Source organism: Oncorhynchus kisutch, linkage group LG23 (assembly GCF_002021735.2).
Source record: "Oncorhynchus kisutch isolate 150728-3 linkage group LG23, Okis_V2, whole genome shotgun sequence".
Lineage (NCBI taxonomy): Eukaryota > Metazoa > Chordata > Actinopteri > Salmoniformes > Salmonidae > Oncorhynchus > Oncorhynchus kisutch.
Genome location: NC_034196.2, coordinates 45,427,949 through 45,451,606, shown reverse-complemented (window position 1 = coordinate 45,451,606; position 23,658 = coordinate 45,427,949). Strand labels below are relative to the sequence as shown.

The following is a 23,658-nucleotide window of genomic DNA, read 5'->3' as shown; positions in this document are numbered from 1 at the left end:
GACTGGGTTAGAGATGAAAAGAGAGGACTGGGTTAGAGATGAAAAGAGAGGACTGGGTTAGAGATGAACACACAGGGTGAGGACTGGGTTAGAGATGAACACACAGAGAGAGGACTGGGTTAGAGATGAAAAGAGAGGACTGGGTTAGAGATGAAAAGAGAGGACTGGGTTAGAGATGAAAAGAGAGGACTGGGTTAGAGATGAAAAGAGAGGACTGGGTTAGAGATGAAAAGAGAGGACTGGGTTAGAGATGAACACACAGAGGGGACTGGGTTAGAGATGAAAAGAGAGGACTGGGTTAGAGATGAACACACAGAGGGGACTGGGTTAGAGATGAAAAGAGAGGACTGGGTTAGAGATGAAAAGAGAGGACTGGGGTAGAGATGTATGACTGCTGTGTGCCTGCATGTCCTCTCCACCCTCAGATAGCAGTACCCCAACAAATGGCAATTCTTCTGCTGCTGTTGTTTTTTTATTATCAGATAACGAAACGAGATCAAGCAGATCTAATAATGGGATTATGTTAATTTTACTGGATTAGAACACAGGGGAGTGAATCAAATCCTATGGATGCTGTGTGGTTTGTCGTTGTATGTGGTGATGTCACAGTCTTGTTCTGAGGGATGCTGTGTGGTTTGTCGTTGTATGTGGTGATGTCACAGTCTTGTTCTGTGGGATGCTGTGTGGTTTGTCGTTGTATGTGGTGATGTCACAGTCTTGTTCTGTGGGATGCTGTGTGGTTTGTCGTTGTATGTGGTGATGTCACAGTCTTGTTCTGAGGGATGCTGTGTGGTTTGTCGTTGTATGTGGTGATGTCACAGTCTTGTTCTGTGGGATGCTGTGTGGTTTGTCGTTGTATGTGGTGATGTCACAGTCTTGTTCTGTGGGATGCTGTGTCGTTTGTCGTTGTATGTGGTGATGTCACAGTCTTGTTCTGAGGGATGCTGTGTGGTTTGTCGTTGTATGTGGTGATGTCACAGTCTTGTTCTGTGGGATGCTGTGTGGTTTGTCGTTGTATGTGGTGATGTCACAGTCTTGTTCTGAGGGATGCTGTGTGGTTTGTCGTTGTATGTGGTGATGTCACAGTCTTGTTCTGTGGGATGCTGTGTGGTTTGTCGTTGTATGTGGTGATGTCACAGTCTTGTTCTGAGGGATGCTGTGTGGTTTGTCGTTGTATGTGGTGATGTCACAGTCTTGTTCTGTGGGATGCTGTGTGGTTTGTCATTGTATGTGGTGATGTCACAGTCTTGTTCTGTGGGATGCTGTGTGGTTTGTCGTTGTATGTGGTGATGTCACAGTCTTGTTCTGTGGGATGCTGTGTGGTTTGTCGTTGTATGTGGTGATGTCACAGTCTTGTTCTGTGGGATGCTGTGTGGTTTGTCGTTGTATGTGGTGATGTCACAGTCTTGTTCTGTGGGATGCTGTGTGGTTTGTCGTTGTATGTGGTGATGTCACAGTCTTGTTCTGTGGGATGCTGTGTGGTTTGTCGTTGTATGTGGTGATTTCACAGTCTTGTTCTGTGGGATGCTGTGTGGTTTGTCGTTGTATGTGGTGATGTCACAGTCTTGTTCTGTGGGATGCTGTGTCGTTTGTCATTGTATGTGGTGATGTCACAGTCTTGTTCTGAGGGATGCTGTGTGGTTTGTCGTTGTATGTGGTGATGTCACAGTCTTGTTCTGTGGGATGCTGTGTGGTTTGTCGTTGTATGTGGTGATGTCACAGTCTTGTTCTGTGGGATGCTGTGTGGTTTGTCGTTGTATGTGGTGACAAGAGGGAGGAGAAAAGAAGAAGTGATCCATTACACTCCTCTTATAACCCAGAGAGAGCTTGTCATCTGAGCTTTAATGCGTTTCCCAGTCGATAAGCCTGAATGCACTGGGACAGGCAGAGGAGAGAGAGAGGATGACACACACACACACACACACTTCAGATGGTTCAGCCATCAGTTATGCCATGCATGTGTATACACTGCCCTCTAGAGGCTGAACTGAAGACTGCACTCTCAAGAGTCAACAGCATATTTTTAGTTTGTTTTTATTTCACCTTTATTTAACCAGGTAGACCAGATCACCTTTATTTAACCAGGTAGGCCAGATCACCTTTATTTAACCAGGTTGGCCAGATCACCTTTATTTAACCAGGTCGGCCAGATCACCTTTACTTAACCAGGTCGGCCAGATCACCTTTATTTAACCAGGTAGGCCAGATCACCTTTATTTAACCAGGTAGGCCAGATCACCTTTATTTAACCAGGTAGGCCAGATCACCTTTATTTAACCAGGTTGGCCAGATCACCTTTATTTAACCAGGTCGGCCAGATCACCTTTATTTAACCAGGTCGGCCAGATCACCTTTATTTAACCAGGTAGGCCAGATCACCTTTATTTAACCAGGTAGGCCAGATCACCTTTATTTAACCAGGTCGGCCAGTTGAGAACAAGTTCTCATTTACAACTGCGACCTGGCCAAGATAAAGCAAAGCAGTTCGACACAAACAACAACACAGAGTTACACATGGAATAAACAAACAGTCAATAACACAATAGAAAAAAAAGAAAGTCTATATACAGTGTGTGCAAATGGCATGAGGAGGTAAGGCAATAAATATAGGCCATAGTAGCGAAGTAATTATAATTTAGCAAATTAACACTGAGGGAGGGGTGCACTATGTAGGGAGTAGGCTGCCACTTGGGACGCATTGGAAAAGGCGTTATACTGCATGGTGCTTCATAGTTCCAGCAGATATGACTGCCTGTCAGGTCCCTGCAGATGATGCCAGAGGAAATGGAGTCTGAGTCTGTGTCTCTCTCTCTCTCTCAATTCAATTCAATTCAATTCAATTCAAGGGCTTTGTTGGCATGGGAAACATGTGTCAACATTGCCAAAGCAAGTGAGGTAGAAAATATATTTTATAAGTGAAATAAACAATAAAAATTAACAGTAAACATCACACATACAGAAGTGTCTCTCTCTCTCTCTCAAAGGTTTATTTTATTGAAAGTCCTTAAGAGTTCATTTTCCCCACTCATACAATAGTTCTGGAGGAGACAGAAATACTGTTAACCTTTAACACTGCAGTGGGCTAAATCACACAGAAGTGTTTCTCGGTAGTCTTAAACAAATCTACTTTGAAACACAAAGTATACACCTCCAACACATGGTTATGGGCTTAGCGTAATAAAACTCAGCTGCCGAGGCTACTGTTATTCCTGACGAAACGAGAATGTATTGTTGAGAACATAATACTGTATACTTGACATATCAAAGATACAGGGTGGGATCTACAGGGTGGGATCTACAGCTACAGGGTGGGATCTACAGGGTGGGATCTACAGCTACAGGGTGGGATCTACAGGGTGGGATCTACAGGGTGGTATCTACAGGGTGGTATCTACAGGGTGGTATCTACAGGGTGGGATCTACAGGGAAGGATACAGAGTTTATATTGAAAGCAGTTGCTTCCACACAGGTGTGGTTCCTGAGCTAATTAAGCAATTAACATCCAATCATGATTAGGGTCATGTATAAAAATGTCCCAGTTGCCCATTATTTAGGCTACCATGGCTAGAAGAAGCCATCACAGTGACTTTGAAAGAGGAGTCTCACAGGAGCACAGGGAATCTATAGGGAACACGGGGGGTCTATAGGGAACACAGGGGGTCTATAGGGAGCACAGGGGGTCTATAGGGAACACATTGGGTCTATAGGGAGCACAGGGGGTCTATAGGGAGCACAGGGGGTCTATAGGGAACACAGGGGATCTATAGGGAACACAGGGGGTCTATAGGGAGCACAGGGGATCTATAGGGAACACAGGGGGTCTATAGGGAGCACAGGGGGTCTATAGGGACCACAGGGGGTCCATAGGGAACACAGGGGGTCTATAGGGAGCACAGGGGGTCTATAGGGAGCACAGGGGATCTATAGGGAACACGGTGGGTCTATAGGGAGCACAGGGGGTCTATAGGGAGCACAGGGGGTCTATAGGGAGCACAGTGGGTCTATAGGGAGCACAGGGGGTCTATAGGGAGCACAGGGGGTCTATAGGGAACACAGGGAATCTATAGGGAACACAGGGGGTCTATAGGGAACACAGGGGGTCTATAGGGAACACGGGGAATCTATAGGGAACACGGGGAATCTATAGGGAACATGGGGAATCTATAGGGAACACGGGGGATCTATAGGGAACACGGGGGATCTATAGGGAACACGGGGAATCTATAGGGAACACGGGGAATCTATAGGGAACACGGGGGATCTATAGGGAACACGGGGGATCTATAGGGAACACGGGGGATCTATAGGGAGCACTGGGGGTCTATAGGGAGGACAGGGGGTCTATAGGGAGCACTGGGGGTCTGTAGGGAGGACAGGGGGTCTATAGGGAGCACAGGGGATCTATAGGGAACACGGGGAATCTATAGGGAACACAGGGGGTCTATAGGGAACATGGGGAATCTATAGGGAACACGGGGGATCTATAGGGAACACGGGGATCTATAGGGCAAACGGGGATCTATAGGGAACACGGGGGATCTATAGGGAACACGGGGGATCTATAGGGAACACGGGGGATCTATAGGGAGGACAGGGGGTCTATAGGGAGGACAGGGGGTCTATAGGGAGCACTGGGGGTCTATAGGGAGGACAGGGGGTCTATAGGGAGCACTGGGGATCTATAGGGAACACAGAGGATCTATAGGGAACACAGGGGGTCTATAGGGAACATGGGGAATCTATAGGGAACACGGGGGATCTATAGGGAACACGGGGATCTATAGGGCAAACGGGGGATCTATAGGGAACACGGGGGATCTATAGGGAACACGGGGGATCTATAGGGAGGACAGGGGGTCTATAGGGAGGACAGGGGGTCTATAGGGAGCACTGGGGGTCTATAGGGAGGACAGGGGGTCTATAGGGAGCACTGGGGATCTATAGGGAACACAGGGGATCTATAGGGAACACGGGGGATCTATAGGGAACACGGGGGATCTATAGGGAACACGGGGGATCTATAGGGAGCACTGGGGATCTATAGGGAGCACAGGGGGTCTACATAGTCACTACTAGATGAACAACATCACGTTGTAAACATCCCAACATCCCAATTATCCAAAACACGAGCTACAATTCACACATTTTAATTTCACTGGTAGTTTGGTGTCCCTGTGTGTCCGGCGTTCATCCTGAATGCTGATCCCGCCGGCTGGTAGAGTGGGCGTGCCCATAAACTTGATTATCTTTGAAAACATTTTGTTTTACACTGATGTTTTTCACCATGTCCATGTGGTGTTCTGTGGCTGGCTGTGCTAATTACAAACAAGCGTGAGTTACCTTTCACTGTTATACTTACCAACCAGAGACTCACCCCGATTATGCCAATAGCCTGCGGTCATCAAGAATGATGCGGTGACCTCTACTCAGGCCCAGAAGATAGGATATGCAATTAGTAGATTTGGATAGAAAACACTCTAAAGTTTCCAAAACTGTTAAAATAATGATTTTTTTGTTGTTGTTGTAGTTTTCTATTCAATGCCATTACAGTATCCATTGACTTAGGACTCAAATTGCAGTTCCTATGCCTTCCACTAGATGTCAACAGTCTTTAGAAATTGTTTCAGGCTTGTATTCTGAAAAATTAGGGAGTAAGATCAGTCTGAATGAGTGGACCCTACCGTGTCACAGAGCTTTTTCATGGTCGCAACCGAGAGAGTGCCTTTCTTGTTTACCTTTTATATTGACAATATTATTGTCCGGGTGAATATTAGCGATTATTTAGGCTAAAAACAACCTGAGGATTGAATATAAACATCGTTTGACATGTTTCTATGAAGTTTACGGATACAATTTGGATTGGAGGTTTTCAGATATAAAGAGAGACTTTATCAGACAAAAGGAACATTTATTGAATAAATTAATGTCTTCTGAGTGCAAACATGGCTGGTTACTGTTTGTAATGATTTGTCTGCTGGGCTATGTTCTCAAATAATCGTAAGGTATGCTTTCGACGTAAAACATTTTTGAAATCTGACACCTTGGTTGGATTCACAAGAAGTTAATCTGTAAACCTATGTAAAATAGTTGTATGTTTTCTGAATTTTTATAATGAGTATTTCTGCATTTGAATTTGGCGCTCTGCAATCTCACTGGATGTTGGCCAGGTGGGATGCGCGTCCCACATACCCTGGAGAGGTTAAAGCTAGCAAGCTAACTTTACAGTCCTATATTTAACTCTGAAAGACATCAGTTAAATCATATAGAGCTATCGCTTGGTATACACACTGTCAATCAATGTAGCTTCTGCCATGGTAGTCACTGCTAGGCTGGTAACGTTAGCTACCTTCAGCAGAGTGAACATGTTGGTTCATTCTATCTTTGACTGATGTTAGCCAACGTAAACTAGCTAATGTTATTCTGATTTGGTAACCATCTCTTCTACCCTTGTCTGGAAAACACTTTATTATAAAATTAGAATGTTTCGAAATAGCTAACTCACTCTGTGTTATGAGTGCGTATAAATCACCTATGGTTGGTCAGTTGGTTCTTAGACAGTTTCAACTGGCTAGCAATATGTCTACAAACATTCCCTTCTACTATTGATACCAATGATCTGTCAGTCAATGGGCTGGGGGAGGTTTCCAGACACTACTTTGAGATGAGGACGGGGGGGGGGGGTATGGTTGTGCTTAGTCAGTAAATGTATTGTTGTTTATGAGAGCGATTGAGGGGCCATGTCCCCTCATTGTCCCTAAACAATACGCTAGCCGGTCCCATTCTGTTGACACCTTTACCAACAAAGGCATATTTCCCTACCGACCCCTTCCACAAAAACCCCTTACGGGTCTGACGGTCCTCGGGTCTGTTTGGGTCATTTCAGAACGGGTCGGACGGTCCTCGGGTCTGTTTGGGTCATTTCAGAACGCGTCTGACGGTCCTTGTGTCTGTTTGGGTCATTTCAGAACGGGTCTGACGGTCCTCGGGTCTGTTTGGGTCATTTCAGAACGCGTCTGACGGTCCTTGTGTCTGTTTGGGTCATTTCAGAACGCGTCTGACGGTCCTCGGGTCTGTTTGGTTGATTTCAGAACGGGTCTGACGGTGCTCGGTCTGTTTGGTTCATTTCAGAACGGGTCTGACGGTGCTCGGGTCTGTTTGGTTCATTTCAGAACGGGTCTGACGGTCCTCTGGTCTGTTTGGTTCATTTCAGAACGGGTCTGACGCTCTTCGGGTCTGTTTGGGTCATTTCAGAACGGGTCTGACGGTCCTCGGGTCTGTTTGGTTCATTTTGGAACCGGTCCAACTTTCTGGACACATGAAGACCTCTAGTGCACAGTTATGTATGGACACATGGTGAGAAACATAGCAATACTGGTCCATAGTAGAAATGGGAAATAGTACTACCTGGGAAATAGTACTGCTTGGGAAATAGTACTGCCTGGGAAATAGTACTGCTTGGGAAATAGTACTGCTTGGGAAATAGTACTGCCTGGGAAATAGTACTACCTGGGAAATAATACTGCCTGGGAAGGAAGTACTTGTCATACATTACATCTACCTGCTGTGTGTGTGTTTGTGTGTGTGTGTGTGACTCAGTCAGTCAGTCTCTCACACTCACATTTTACGGTGTATTCTGGTCGGTGACACAAACAGACACACTCACATTTTACGGTGTATCCTGGTTCGGTGACACAAACAGGCACACTCACATTTTACGGTGTATCCTGGTCGGTGACACAAACAGACACACAGAGACACCAGGTTCTTACCGGATGTCCTGGTCGGTCACTATGAAGGCTTTACACAGGGGCTGCGACGTGTTGAGCCAGATAGCCGGGTTCTTCTCTGCAGCCGAGGTCGTCTGGCCCGTGATGGGGGAGGAGCTCATGTGGAGGGCGCTGGAGATAGCCGATAGGAGCGTCTCGTCTGACGTGTCTGGACCCAAACCTGGTAGAGGACAACACGGCCACAGGAACACGGTCAGGAACATAACCATAGTCCCATCAACCCCTTCTGGTCAGACAGACTCACATACCTCATTGTTTTTACTTCCATGTTCTCCATCTCACAGTGTATTTGATTAGAGATAACTAATAACAGAGCAAGTACCATTTCTAATTAATAATATGGTTATATACAACTGCCTATTATTAACATCAGAGAGACGACAGGCAGGGCTCCTACTTGTTAAACCCTTAGGAAGCTCCATGCTCCTGAGGACCTCTTCTGTGATATCTGACGCACTCAGGCCTTTCAACCGCTTCTCCCAGAACAGCTGCAAACACAACAGACAGGTGATGAGATGAGGAGAGGAGGGAGGATGAGAACAGGAAAGGAAACAGAGAGTGATGAGATGAGGAGAGGAGGGATGATGAGAACAGGAAAGGAAACAGAGAGTGATGAGATGAGGAGAGGAGGGAGGATGAGAACAGGAAAGGAAACAGAGAGTGATGAGATGAGGAGAGGAGGGATGATGAGAACAGGAAAGGAAACAGAGAGTGATGAGATGAGGAGAGGAGGGAGGATGAGAACAGGAAAGGAAACAGAGAGTGATGAGATGAGGAGAGGAGGGAGGATGAGAACAGGAAAGGAAACAGAGAGTGATGAGATGAGGAGAGGAGGGAGGATGAGAACAGGAAAGGAAACAGAGAGTGATGAGATGAGGAGAGGAGGGAGGATGAGAACAGGAAAGGAAACAGAGAGTGATGAGATGAGGAGAGGAGGGATGATGAGAACAGGAGAGGAGGAGAGGGGTGATGGAAACAGACAGGTGATGAGATGAGGAGAGGAGGGATGATGAGAACAGGAAAGGAAACAGAGAGTGATGAGATGAGGAGAGGAGGGATGATGAGAACAGGAGAGGAGGAGAGGGGTGATGGAAACAGACAGGTGATGAGATGAGGAGAGGAGGGATGATGAGAACAGGAAAGGAAACCGACAGTTGATGAGAGCAGGAAAGGAAACAGACAGATGATGAGAACAGGAAAGGAAACAGACAGGTGATGAGAACAGGAAAGGAAACAGACAGGTGATGAGAAAAGGAAAGGAAACAGAGAGTGAGGAGATGAGGAAAGGAAACAGAGGGTGAGGAGATGAGGAAAGGAAACAGAGGGTGAGGAGATGAGGAAAGGAAACAGAGGGTGAGGAGATGAGGAAAGGAAACAGAGGGTGAGGAGATGAGGAAAGGAAACAGAGGGTGAGGAGATGAGGAAAGGAAACAGAGGGTGAGGAGATGAGGAAAGGAAACAGAGGGTGAGGATCAGAGGAGGACCCAGGACCCCCAGAAAACAGGACGTAGTATTTATCCAATTATAGTTCATTCAGGTTCGGGGGTATAAATCCTAGCACAGCAGCAACAACAAGTGTTCAAGAAAGAATAAATAGCAAGACACGAAAGGCCTTCGAAGCGAGACTAGATAACCGACCGAAAGAGACACAAAGAGACACTCAGCAACATCAGCGTGGCTGGCGGCGGCAGGGGGCAGCTGGGGGAGACTGGCATGGCTGGCATGGCAGGGGGCAGCTGGGGGAGACTGGCATGGCTGGCGTCAGCTGGGGGAGACTGGCATGGCTGGCATGGCAGGGGGCAGCTGGGGGAGACTGGCATGGCTGGCGGTAGCTGGGGGAGACTGGCATGGCTGGCATGGCAGGGGGCAGCTGGGGGAAACTGGCATGGCAGGGGGCAGCTGGGGGAAACTGGCATGGCTGGCGGCAGCTGGGGGAGACTGGCATGGCTGGCATGGCAGGGGATGGCTCCCCTTCATTAGGCCATGATGGCAGCAGACCAACGACCCATCTTCCTTGGTTAGTCCTAAACTAATACTCTCTCCTGTTAGAGTGGCAGCATCTTCCTTGGTTAGTCCTAAACTAATACTCTCTCCTGTTAGAGTGGCAGCATCTACCTTGGTTAGTCCTAAACTAATACTCTCTCCTGTTAGAGTGGCAGCATCTTCCTTGGTTAGTCCTAAACTAATACTCTCTCCTGTTAGAGTGGCAGCATCTACCTTGGTTAGTCCTAAACTAATACTCTCTCCTATTAGAGTGGCAGCATCTTCCTTGGTTAGTCCTAAACTAATACTCTCTCCTGTTAGAGTGGCAGCATCTTCCTTGGTTAGTCCTAAACTAATACTCTCTCCTGTTAGAGTGGCAGCATCTTCCTTGGTTAGTCCTAAACTAATACTCTCTCCTATTAGAGTGGCAGCTTCTTCCTTGGTTAGTCCTAAACTAATACTCTCTCCTGTTAGAGTGGCAGCATCTTCCTTGGTTAGTCCTAAACTAATACTCTCTCCAGTGAGAGTGGCAGCATCTTCCTTGGTTAGTCCTAAACTAATACTCTCTCCTGTTAGAGTGGCAGCATCTTCCTTGGTTAGTCCTAAACTAATACTCTCTCCTGTTAGAGTGGCAGCATCTTCCTTGGTTAGTCCTAAACTAATACTCTCTCCTATTAGAGTGGCAGCTTCTTCCTTGGTTAGTCCTAAACTAATACTCTCTCCTGTTAGAGTGGCAGCATCTTCCTTGGTTAGTCCTAAACTAATACTCTCTCCAGTGAGAGTGGCAGCATCTTCCTTGGTTAGTCCTAAACTAATACTCTCTCCTATTAGAGTGGCAGCATCTTCCTTGGTTAGTCCTAAACTAATACTCTCTCCAGTTAAGAGTGGAAGCATCTTCTTCCTCGATCTATTCCTCTTTTCTCCACGTCTCGAAAACATTTAGGAGCCAATTCACTCAAATCAAAGTTTATTGGTGCTCGTACACCGATTTGCAGATGTTATCTCAGGTGCAGTGAAGTGCTTGTGTTTCTACCTTCCAACAGTGCAGTGATAATACCGAACAATACAAAACAATACACACATAATCCTGAAGTCAAAAATAAAGAAGTTAAGAAATATCACAACAAGCAACGTCAGAGTCCAGAATATAAATATAGAAATATAAGATGGTGAATATAGACAGTAGTTATATAGAATGGTGTGTATAGACAGTATAGACAGTAGCTATAAAGGATGGTGTGTATAGACAGTATAGACAGTAGCTATATAGGATGGTGTGAATAGACAGTAGTTATATAGGATGGTGTGTATAGACAGTAGTTATATTGGATGGTGTGTATAGACAGTAGTTATATAGAATGGCGTGTATAGACAGTAGTTATATAGGATGGTGTGTATAGACAGTATAGACAGTAGTTAAATAGGATGGTGTGTATAGACAGTAGTTATATAGGAGGGTGTGTATAGACAGTAGTTATATAGAATGGTGTGTATAGACAGTATAGACAGTAGTTATATAGGATGGTGTGTATAGACAGTAGTTATATAGGATGGTGTGTATAGACAGTAGTTATATAGGATGGTGTGTATAGACAGTATAGACAGTAGTTATATAATGGTGTGTATAGACAGTATAGACAGTAGTTATATTGGATGGTGTGTATAGACAGTATAGACAGTAGTTATATAGGATGGTGTGTATAGACAGTAGTTATATAGGATGGTGTGTATAGACAGTAGTTATATAGGATGGTGTGTATAGACAGTAGTTATATAGAATGGTGTGTATAGACAGTATAGACAGTAGCTATATAGGATGGTGTGTATAGACAGTATAGACAGTAGTTATATAGGATGGTGTGTACAGACAGTAGTTATATAGGATGGTGTGTATAGACAGTAGTTATATAGGATGGTGTGAATAGACAGTATAGACAGTAGTTATATAGGATGGTGTGTACAGACAGTAGTTATATAGGATGGTGTGTATAGACAGTAGTTATATAGAATGGTGTGTATAGACAGTAGCTATATGGGATGGTGTGTATAGACAGTAGTTATATAGGATGGTGTGAATAGACAGTATAGACAGTAGTTATATAGGATGGTGTGTACAGACAGTAGTTATATAGGATGGTGTGTATAGACAGTAGTTATATAGAATGGTGTGTATAGACAGTATAGACAGTAGCTATATAGGATGGTGTGTATAAACAGTATAGACAGTAGTTATATAGGATGGTGTGTATAGACAGTAGTTATATAGGATGGTGTATATAGACAGTAGTTATATAGGAGGGTGTGTATAGACAGTAGTTATATAGGATGGTGCGTATAGACAGTAGTTATATATAGGATTGTGTGTATAGACAGTAGTTATATAGGATGGTGTGTATAGACAATCATTTAGGCAGGTTACCTTCGCTTCCTTGGGCACAGGTGCTATGGTGGTCTGCTTGAACCATGTAGGTATTACAGACTCGGTCAGGGAGAGGTTGATAATATCAGTGAAGACACTTGACAGTTGATCCGCACATGCTTTGAGTACATGTCCTGGTAGTCCGTCTGGCCCAGCGGCTTTGTGAATGTTGACCTGTTTCTAGGTCATGCTCACATCAGCTACGGAGAGCGTGATCACACAGTCTTCCGGAACAGCTGGTGCTCTCATGCATGCTTCAGTGTTGCTTGCCTCGAAGCGAGCATAAAAGGCATTTAGCTCGTCTGGTAGGCTCGCGTCACTGGGCAGATCACGGCTGGGTTTCCCTTTGGAGTCCGTAATAGTTTCCAAGCCCTGCCACATCCGACGCGCATCAGAGCCAATGTAGTAGGACTCAATCTGTTTGATCGTTTGTCTGAGGGCATAGTGGGATTTCTTATAAGAATCTAGTGGGCATCTAGTATTTGACATCCCTTAACATCAGGGTTAATTGTGTGTGTTTATGTGTATGCCAGTAACAGCAGCAGCCAAGGAATCTCTTTCTCTCCGGCCTTGAAGCATGAAACACACAGATAATCTCACTGCCGATAGACTGCTGACAGGTACTCATCACAGTGGGAGGCCGTTCCTTCTCTTGCTAGAACAAAAGCGGTACCTGCTGCGTGCGGATCCGGTAGCGACGAACCTTCCGTTTCTACTTGGTAGAATTGTAATACTCGTCAGTGTCCAACAACTTGACTTTGAGCCAATCAGAGAGCCCGAAGTCAACACAAAAGAAAAGTAAAAATAGGTTGTTCTCTCAGTACATCCATGGATGAGCCAGTCATACTTCATATGCAATGTAAGCTATGGGATGGTAGCTAGCTAAGTGCACCGACGCAATGCACACAACACCAAATACTTCCTCCAAGCTAGCTAACCACTGTAGCTAGTGTTGACATTATAATGACATCACAATGGATTAGCTAGTGTTGACATTATAATGGCATCACAATGGATTAGCTAGTGTTGACATTATAATGGCATCACAATGGATTAGCTAGTGTTGACATTATAATGGCATCACAATGGATTAGCTAGTTTCCATTAAACAGTTGCCTGTGGTAGCTACAGATGTTAGTGCAGTGTCCTTAGCTAGCTCGATAGCTATATTGTGCTAGCTGTCGTTAGCTAAATAGTTAAACGTTTTGGCTATGGGCTGGCACTGGCAGTATGGGATTATGGAGAGTGAATTTGATGGTTTCTTCATCATCTTGCTAGGAAGTTATCTAGATGTGACCAACTGGCTCGTATTAACAACGAGAGAGATGAGGAGGAAGGGGAGGGAGATGAGGAGAGGGGGAGCGAGAGGAGGAGGGGTAGAGAGATGAGGAGGAAGAGGGAGATGAGGAGGGGGAGCGAGAGGAGGAGGGGTAGAGAGATGAGGAGGAAGAGGAGGGAGATGAGGAGGGGGGAGCGAGAGGAGGAGGGGTAGAGAGGTGAGGATGAAGGGTAGAGAGGTATAGGAAGGGGGAGGGAGGAGGGGTAGAGAGGTGAGGAGGAAGGGTAGAGAGGTATAGGAAGGGGGAGGGAGAGGAGGAGGGGTAGAGAGGTATAGGAAGGGGGAGGGAGAGGAGGAGGGGTATAGAGGTGAGGAGGAAGGGTAGAGAGAGGAGGAGGGGTAGAGAGGTGAGGAGGAAGGGTAGAGAGGTAAAGGAAGGGGGAGGGAGAGGGAGAGGAGGAGGGGTATAGAGGTGAGGAGGAAGGGTAGAGAGGTATAGGAAGGGGGAGGGAGAGGAGGGGTAGAGAGGTGAGGAGGAAGGGGGGAGGGAGAGGAGGGGTAGAGAGGTGAGGAGGAAGGGTAGAGAGAGGAGGAGGGGTAGAGAGGTGAGGAGGAAGGGTAGAGAGGTATAGGAAGGGGAGGGAGAGGAGGAGGGGTAGAGAGGTGAAGAGGAAGGGTAGAGAGGTATAGGACGGGGGAGGGAGAGGGAGAGGAGGAGGGGTATAGAGGTGAGGAGGAAGGGTAGAGAGGTAAAGGAAGGGGGAGGGAGAGGAGGAGGGGTATAGAGGTGAGGAGGAAGGGTAGAGAGGTATAGGAAGGGGGAGGGAAAGGGAGAGGAGGAGTGGTAGAGAGGTGAGGAGGAAGGGTGGAGAGAGGAGGAGGGGTAGAGAGGTGAGGAGGAAGGGTAGAGAGGTATAGGAAGGGGAGGGAGAGGAGGAGGGGTAGAGGTGAGGAGGAAGGGGAGAGAGAGGAGGAGGGGTAGAGAGGTGAGGAGGAAGGGTAGAGAGGTATAGGAAGGGGAGAGAGAGGAGGAGGGGTATAGAGGTGAGGAGGAAGGGTAGAGAGGTATAGGAAGGGGGAGGGAAAGGGAGAGGAGGAGTGGTAGAGAGGTGAGGAGGAAGGGTAGAGAGAGGAGGAAGGGGAGGAGATCCTCAGGGAAGGCATGGGTGGGAGATGAAAATGTCCAAATCCTAAATGTATTCCTCCTCCTCATTCCATGTATACATGTGTGATCACTCCATTTTCTCCACAGCCTCGTTAGGCAGCACATCTTAAAGTCACATAATCTGCCAGCCAGCCTCAGCCTCACACAGACAGCCTAACAGTGGCTACATGTCCCTCACTGTCCTCAGACTCAGCCTCACACAGACAGCCTAACAGTGGCTACATGTCCCTCACTGTCCTCAGACTCAGCCTCACACAGACAGCCTAACAGTGGCTACATGTCCCTCACTGTCCTCAGACTCAGCCTCATACAGACAGCCTAACAGTGGCTACATGTCCCTCACTGTCCTCAGACTCAGACTCACACAGACAGCCTAACAGTGGCTACATGTCCCTCACTGTCCTCAGACTCAGCCTCACACAGACAGCCTAACAGTGGCTAAATGTCCCTCACTGTCCTCAGACTCAGCCTCACACAGACAGCCTAACAGTGGCTACATGTCCCTCACTGTCCTCAGACTCAGCCTCACACAGACAGCCTAACAGTGGCTACATGTCCCTCACTGTCCTCAGACTCAGCCTCACACAGACAGCCTAACAGTGGCTACATGTCCCTCACTGTCCTCAGACTCAGCCTCACACAGACAGCCTAACAGTGGCTACATGTCCCTCACTGTCCTCAGACTCAGCCTCACACAGACAGCCTAACAGTGGCTACATGTCCCTCACTGTCCTCAGACTCAGCCTCACACAGACAGCCTAACAGTGGCTACATGTCCCTCACTGTCCTCAGCCTCAGCCTCACAGACAGCCTAACAGTGGCTACATGTCCCTCACTGTCCTCAGACTCAGCCTCACACAGACAGCCTAACAGTGGCTACATGTCCCTCACTGTCCTCAGACTCAGCCTCACACAGACAGCCTAACAGTGGCTAAATGTCCCTCACTGTCCTCAGACTCAGCCTCACACAGACAGCCTAACAGTGACTAAATGTCCCTCACTGTCCTCAGACTCAGCCTCACACAGACAGCCTAACAGTGGCTACATGTCCCTCACTGTCCTCAGACCACAGACACAGCAGCAGGTAGGGTAACAGCATAATCTACTCTCGAGTGGCGCAGCGGTCTAAAGAACTGCATCTCAGTGCATCACTACAGACCCTGGTTCAGTGGTCTAAAGAACTGCATCTCAGTGCTAGAGGCGTCACTACAGACCCTGGTTCAGTGGTCTAAGACACTGCATCTCAGTGCTAGAGGAGTCACTACAGACCCTGGTTCAGTGGTCTAAGACACTGCATCTCAGTGCTAGAGCCGTCACTACAGACACCCTGGTTCCAATCCAAGCTGAATCACAACCGGCCGCGATTGGGAGTCCCATAGGGCAAAATTGGGCCAGCGTCGTCCGGGTTTGGCCGGGGGGGGGGGGTAGGCCGTCATCGTAAATAAGAATGAACTGACTTTCCTAGTTAAATAAAAGGTTCAATTGAAAAAATTAAAGACACAAACTTACACAGACACAGCAGCTAACCTAAACGTCCCTCACTGTCCTCAGACACAGCAGCTAACCTAAACGTCCCTCACTGTCCTCAGACACAGCAGCTAACCTAAACGTCCCTCACTGTCCTCAGACACAGCAGCTAACCTAAACGTCCCTCACTGTCCTCAGACACAGCAGCTAACCTAAACGTCCCTCACTGTCCTCAGACACAGCAGCTAACCTAAACGTCCCTCACTGTCCTCAGACACAGCAGCTAACCTAAACGTCCCTCACTGTCCTCAGACACAGCAGCTAACCTAAACGTCCCTCACTGTCCTCAGACACAGCAGCTAACCTAAACGTCCCTCACTGTCCTCAGACACAGCAGCTAACCTAAACGTCCCTCACTGTCCTCAGACACAGCAGCTAACCTAAACGTCCCTCCCTGTCCTCAGACACAGCAGCTAACCTAAACGTCCCTCACTGTCCTCAGACACAGATAGAGCGGTAGGTACTCTGTAGTCTGTTGTCTGTGAAACAGCCAGCCACTCTGTAGAGAACCTGAAGTGTTGTCATGGTAAGGGAATGGTGTTGTGGGGGGTAGACAGTGGTGACAGTAGTTAACACAGCCCAAACCTAACAACAACAAACCCTGCTTTGCTGCTGATTCAAGACATTCAGGCACTGCATTATGGGTAAGGGAAATATGATTTTGAATGGGAATCAATTGTTGGTCTCTAAAAAGTTCTCACAAGTATAGTAAGACATAGCTGTGTGTGTAGGGGGACAGAATGATCTCCCCGGCAACAAGGAGATGGGGTGGGTGTCATGGGAACAAAATTTGCTGAGTTGGCAGATTGTCCCAACAACACAGAAGCAGCCTATTGGTGGGAGAGAGAGATAATTACCTGATACATTACATTAACCCTCCTCGTGACTGACTGGCTGGCTGGCTGGCTGACTAAGTCACTGACTGACTGACTGACTGACTGGCAGACTAACTAACTGACTGGCTGGCTGGCTGACTGGGTGACTAACTGACTGGCTGGCTGGCTGACTGGGTGGCTGGCTGACTGACTGGCTGACTGACTATGTGACTGGCTGGCTGGCTGACTGGCTGACTGACTATGTGACTGGCTGGCTGACTGGCTGACTGACTATGTGACTGGCTGGCTGACTAAGTGGCTGACTGACTAACTGGCTGGCTGACTAACTGACTAAGTGAATGGTTGGCTGACTGAATATGTGACTGGCTGGCTGGCTGGCTGACTAAGTGACTGACTGGCTGACTAAGTGACTGACTGGCTGACTAAGTGACTGACTGGCTGACTAAGTGACTGACTGGCTGACTATGTGACTGACTGGCTGGCTGACTATGTGACTGACTGGCTGGCTGGCTGACTATGTGACTGACTGGCTGGCTGGCTGACTATGTGACTGGCTGGCTGGCTGGCTGACTAAGTGACTGGCTGGCTGGCTGGCTGGCTGGCTGGCTGGCTGACTAAGTGACTGGCTGGCTGGCTGACTAAGTGACTGGCTGGCTGGCTGACTAAGTGACTGGCTGGCTGGCTGACTAAGTGACTGGCTGGCTGACTAAGTGAATGACTGGCTGACTATGTGACTGACTGGCTGGCTGGCTGACTATGTGACTGGCTGGCTGGCTGACTAAGTGACTGGCTGGCTGGCTGACTAAGTGACTGGCTGGCTGGCTGACTAAGTGACTGGCTGGCTGACTATGTGACTGGCTGGCTGACTATGTGACTGGCTGGCTGACTATGTGACTGGCTGGCTGACTATGTGACTGGCTGGCTGGCTGGCTGGCTGGCTAGCTGACTATGTGACTGGCTGGCTGGCTGACTAAGTGACTGACTGGCTGACTGGCTGACTGGCTGGCTGACTATGTGACTGGCTGGCTGGCTGGCTAGCTGACTATGTGACTGGCTGGCTGGCTGACTAAGTGACTGACTGGCTGACTGGCTGGCTGGCTGACTAAGTGACTGGCTGGCTGGCTGACTAAGTGACTGGCTGGCTGACTGACTATGTGACTGACTGGCTGACTAAGTGACTGACTGGCTGGCTGACTGACTGGCTGACTAAGTGAATGTTTGGCTGACTGACTGACTGGCTGACTAAGTGAATGTTTGGCTGACTGACTGACTGGCTGACTAAGTGAATGTTTGGCTGACTGACTATGTGACTGGCTGGCTGGCTGACTAAGTGACTGACTGGCTGACTGACTAACTGGCTGGCTTACTAACTGACTAAGTGACTGGCTGGCTGACTAAGTGACTGACTGGCTGGCTGACTAACTGACTAAGTGACTGACTGGCTGGCTGACTAACTGACTAAGTGAATGGTTGGCTGACTGACTATGTGGCTGGCTGGCTGGCTGACTGACTGACTGGCTGGCTGACTGGCATTCATCTGGTGAGGCTTCATCATGTATATGATAATACAAGCACACACGCACTAACACACACACACACACACACACACACACAATCGATCACAGTAAAAAAGAGCAGCACACGCACAAAAACATCCACCTGCGCATCGATTACACTAACTGTGATTCACTGCTCTCTGTACAGGGTAGACTGGACCTAGTGGTCTGTAGACTGGGCAGCTACTCAGGGTAGACTGGACCTAGTGATCTGTAGACTGGGCAGCTACTCAGGGTAGACTGGACCTACCGGTCTGTAGACTGGGCAGCTACTCAGGGTAGACTGGACCTAGTGGTCTGTAGACTGGGCAGCTACTCAGGGTAGACTGGGCCTACCGGTCTGTCATCTCTGCTACTCAGGGTAGACTGGGCCTACCGGTCTGTCATCTCTGCTACTCAGGGTAGACTGGGCCTACTGGTCTGTAATTTATGTTACTCAGGGTAGACTGGGCCTACCGGTCTGTCATCTCTGCTACTCAGGGTAGACTGGGCCTACTGGTCTGTAATTTATGTTACTCAGGGTAGACTGGGCCTACTGGTCGGTAATTTATGTTACTCAGAGTAGACTGCCTCTATAACGGCTATGAATGGCTCTATAGCGGCTATGACTGGCTCTATAGTGGCTATGACTGGCTCTATAGCGGCTATGACTGGCTCTATAGCGGCTATGACTGGCTCTATAATGGCTATGACTGGCTCTATAGTGGCTATGACTGGCTCTATAGTGGCTATGACTGGCTCTATAACGGCTATGACTGGCTCTATAACGGCTATGACTGGCTCTATATCGGCTATGACTGGCTCTATAACGGCTATGACTGGCTCTATAATGGCTATGACTGGCTCTATAGTGGCTATGACTGGCTCTATAACGGCTATGACTGGCTCTATAACGGCTATGACTGGCTCTATAGTGGCTATGACTGGCTCTATAGTGGCTATGACTGGCTCTATAGTGGCTATGACTGGCTCTATAGTGGCTATGACTGGCTCTATAGCGGCTATGACTGGCTCTATAGCGGCTATGACTGGCTCTATAGCGGCTATGACTGGCTCTATAATGGCTATGACTGGCTCTATAGCGGCTATGACTGGCTCTATAACGGCTATGACTGGCTCTATAGCGGCTATGACTGGCTCTATAGCGGCTATGACTGGCTCTATAGTGGCTATGACTGGCTCTCTAGTGGCTATGACTGGCTCTATAGTGGCTATGACTGGCTCTATAACGGCTATGACTGGCTCTATAACGGCTATGACTGGCTCTATAGCGGCTATGAGCGGCTATGACTGGCTCTATAGTGGCTATGACTGGCTCTATAACGGCTATGACTGGCTCTATAGCGGCTATGACTGGCTCTATAGCGGCTATGACTGGCTCTATAACGGCTATGACTGGCTCTATAGCGGCTATGAGCGGCTATGACTGGCTCTATAGTGGCTATGACTGGCTCTATAGCGGCTATGACTGGCTCTATAGCGGCTATGACTGGCTCTATAGCGGCTATGACTGGCTCTATAATGGCTATGACTGGCTCTATAGCGGCTATGACTGGCTCTATAACGGCTATGACTGGCTCTATAGCGGCTATGACTGGCTCTATAGCGGCTATGACTGGCTCTATAGTGGCTATGACTGGCTCTCTAGTGGCTATGACTGGCTCCATAGTGGCTATGACTGGCTCTATAACGGCTATGACTGGCTCTATAGTGGCTATGACTGCCTCTATAACAGCTCCTACAGTCCCAGTCCCAGTCAGTGTGATGCTGCTGTAACACAGTAAGCAGCTACAGCACTACATCTGTGGTCCATTAGCAGCCTCTAGTGGTCGGCGCCAGACATGACACCCTGGTTCGGTTACAGGATTTACATGATAGGTTTAGCGGGCTTTGCTCTACTGTGTAACTAGTATGACGTTGTGGCTAGCCTACGTAGTAGCCACTAGACAATGAGAGGCTGTGATGCTGGTGTCAGGAGACTGAAGCAGCATGGCTGCCTGGAAACCAGTTCAAAAACTCACAACTAGTCTTCATTTGTAACTCTTTTCCAAGTCAGGAATGTACCATAAAAAAAAAAAAAAAAGAGATTACTGTTAAAATCTCTCAATGGGTTGGCGCAGTCAGCAGCTACTCTCGCCAATGATAGCCAGTGACCTTTCACCTTTTTTGGATGCATCTCATGATCAACCCCTCCCTCTGGGCAATAAAGTACCAGTCACTACAGAGATTGAGTTACTCAGCGTGTGTGTGTGTGTGTGTGTGTGTGTGTATGTGTGTGTGTGTGAGAGAGAGTCTGTGTGTGTGTGTGTGTTGATCCCTGCCTACAGACAGAAACTAAAACAAGACGCTCCCGCGCTGAGGTCTGTTCAACGCTGGTCAGACAAATCTGATTCCACACTCCAAGACTGCTTCCATCACGTGGACTGGGACATGTTTCGTATTGCGTCAGACAACAACATTGACGAATACGCTGATTCGGTGAGCGAGTTCATTAGAACGTGCGGTGAAGATGTCGTTCCCATAGCAACGATTAAAACATTCCCAAACCAGAAACCGTGGATTGATGGCAGCATTGGCGTGAAACTGAAAGCGCGAACCACTGCTTTTAATCAGGGCAAGGTGTCTGGTAACATGACCGAATACAAACAGTGCAGCTATTCCCTCCGCAAGGCTATCAAACAAGCTAAGCATCAGTATAGAGACAAAGTAGAATCTCAATTCAACGGCTCAGACACAAGAGGTATGTGGCAGGGTCTACAGTCAATCACGGATTACAAAAAGAAAACCAGCCTCGTCACAGACCAGGATGTCTTGCTCCCAGGCAGACGAAATAACTTTTTTGCCCGCTTTGAGGACAATACAGTGCCACTGACACGGCCCGCAACTAAAACATGCGGACTCTCCTTCACTGCAGCCGACGTGAGGAAAACATTTAAACGTGTTAACCCTCGCAAGGCTGCAGGCCCAGACGGCATCCCCAGCCGCGCCCTCAGAGCATGCGCAGACCAGCTGGCTGGTGTGTTTACGGACATATTCAATCAGTCCTAGTCTGTTGTTCCCACATGCTTCAAGAGGGCCACCATTGTTCCTGTTCCCAAGAAAGCTAAGGTAACTGAGCTAAACGACTACCGCCCCGTAGCACTCACTTCCGTCATCATGAAGTGCTTTGAGAGACTAGTCAAGGACCATATCACCTCCACCCTACCTGACACCCTAGACCCACTCCAATTTGCTTACCGCCCAAATAGGTCCACAGACGATGCAATCTCAACCACACTGCACACTGCCCTAACCCATCTGGACAAGAGGAATACCTATGTGAGAATGCTGTTCATCGACTACAGCTCGGCATTTAACACCATAGTACCCTCCAAGCTCGTCATCAAGCTCGAGACCCTGGGTCCCGACCCCGCCCTGTGCAACTGGGTACTGGACTTCCTGATGGGCCGCCCCCAGGTGGTGAGGGTAGGCAACAACATTTCCACCCCGCTGATCCTCAACACTGGGGCCCCACAAGGGTGCGTTCTGAGCCCTCTCCTGTACTCCCTGTTCACCCACGACTGCATGGCCACGCACGCCTCCAACTCAATCATCAAGTTTGCGGACGACACAACAATGGTAGGCTTGATTACCAACAACGACGAGACGGCCTACAGGGAGGTGAGGGCCCTCGGAGTGTGGTGTCAGGAAAATAACCTCACACTCAACGTCAACAAAACTAAGGAGATGATTGTGGACTTCAGGAAACAGCAGAGGGAACACCCCCCTATCCACATCGCTGGAACAGTAGTGGAGAGGGTAGTAAGTTTTAAGTTCCTCACAGACAAACTGAATTGGTCCACCCACACAGACAGCATCGTGAAGAAGGCGCAGCAGCACCTCTTCAACCTCAGGAGGCTGAAGAAATTCGGCTTGTCACCAAAAGCACTCACAAACTTCTACAGATGCACAATCGAGAGCATCCTATCGGGCTGTATCACCGCCTGGTACGGCAACTGCTCCGCCCACAACCGTAAGGCTCTCCAGAGGGTAGTGAGGTCTGCACAACGCATCACCGGGAGCAAACTACCTGCCCACCAGGACACCTACACCACCCGATGTCACAGGAAGGCCATAAAGATCATCAAGGACAACAACCACCCGAGCCACTGCCTGTTCACCCCGCTATCATCCAGAAGGCGAGGTCAGTACAGGTGCATCAAAGCTGGGACCGAGAGACTGAAAAACAGCTTCTATCTCAAGGCCATCAGACTGTTAAACAGCCACCACTAACATTGAGTGGCTGCTGCCAAAACACTGACTCAACTCCAGCCACTTTAATAATGGGAATTGATGGGAAATGATGTAAATATATCACTAGCCACATTAAACAATGCTACCTTATATAATGTTACTTACCCTACATTATTCATCTCATATGTATATGTATATACTGTACTCTATATCATCTACTGCATCTTTATGTAATACATGTATCACTAGCCACTTTAACTATGCCACTTTGTTTACATACTCATCTCATATGTATATACTGTACTCGATATCATCTACTGTATCTTGCCTATGCTGCTCTGTACCATCACTCATTCATATATCCTTATGTACATATTCCTTATCCCCTTACACTGTGTATAAGACAGTAGTTTTGGAATTGTTAGTTAGATTACTTGTTGGTTATTACTGCATTGTCGGAACTAGAAGCACAAGCATTTCGCTACACTCGCATTAACATCTGCTAACCATGTGTATGTGACAAATAACATTTGATTTGTGTGTGTGTGTGTGTGTGTGTGTGTGTGTGTGTGTGTGTGTGTGTGTGTACGTGTGTACGTGTGTGTGTGTGTGTGTGTGTGTGTACATGTGTGTGTGTGTGTGTGTGTGTGTACGTGTGTGTGTGTGTGCGCATGTGTGCGTGTGTGAGTCAGTGTGCGTGTGTGCGTGCTTGCGTGTCTCACCTGTCTGGGCTGCTCTGTGGCTCTCTGCAGGTCTGTCTTCACCTTGTTGCTGGGGTGGTTCACCACTTTGGTGACGGGCTGCTTAAAGATGGAGGCTGTCTGTCTGATAGGAAGTCCTGTGTTCAGGTCTGGTTTACCCTTAAAAGGAGAA

General features: G+C 47.9%; 1 protein-coding gene across 1 annotated transcript in view; it reads right to left on the bottom strand.

Annotated features, from left to right (window-relative positions):
* The window catches only part of LOC109885555 (methyl-CpG-binding domain protein 2-like), a 72,607-nt gene that overhangs the window by 2,813 nt on the left and 46,136 nt on the right, over positions 1–23,658 (bottom strand). Inside the window, exons 3-5 of the mRNA XM_031802727.1 lie at positions 23,508–23,645; positions 8,185–8,275; positions 7,770–7,947 (exon numbers count right to left, since the gene is read on the bottom strand). Of these exons, the coding sequence (XP_031658587.1) occupies positions 7,770–7,947; positions 8,185–8,275; positions 23,508–23,645 (407 nt within the window). The remainder of the gene's footprint in view (positions 1–7,769; positions 7,948–8,184; positions 8,276–23,507; positions 23,646–23,658) is intronic.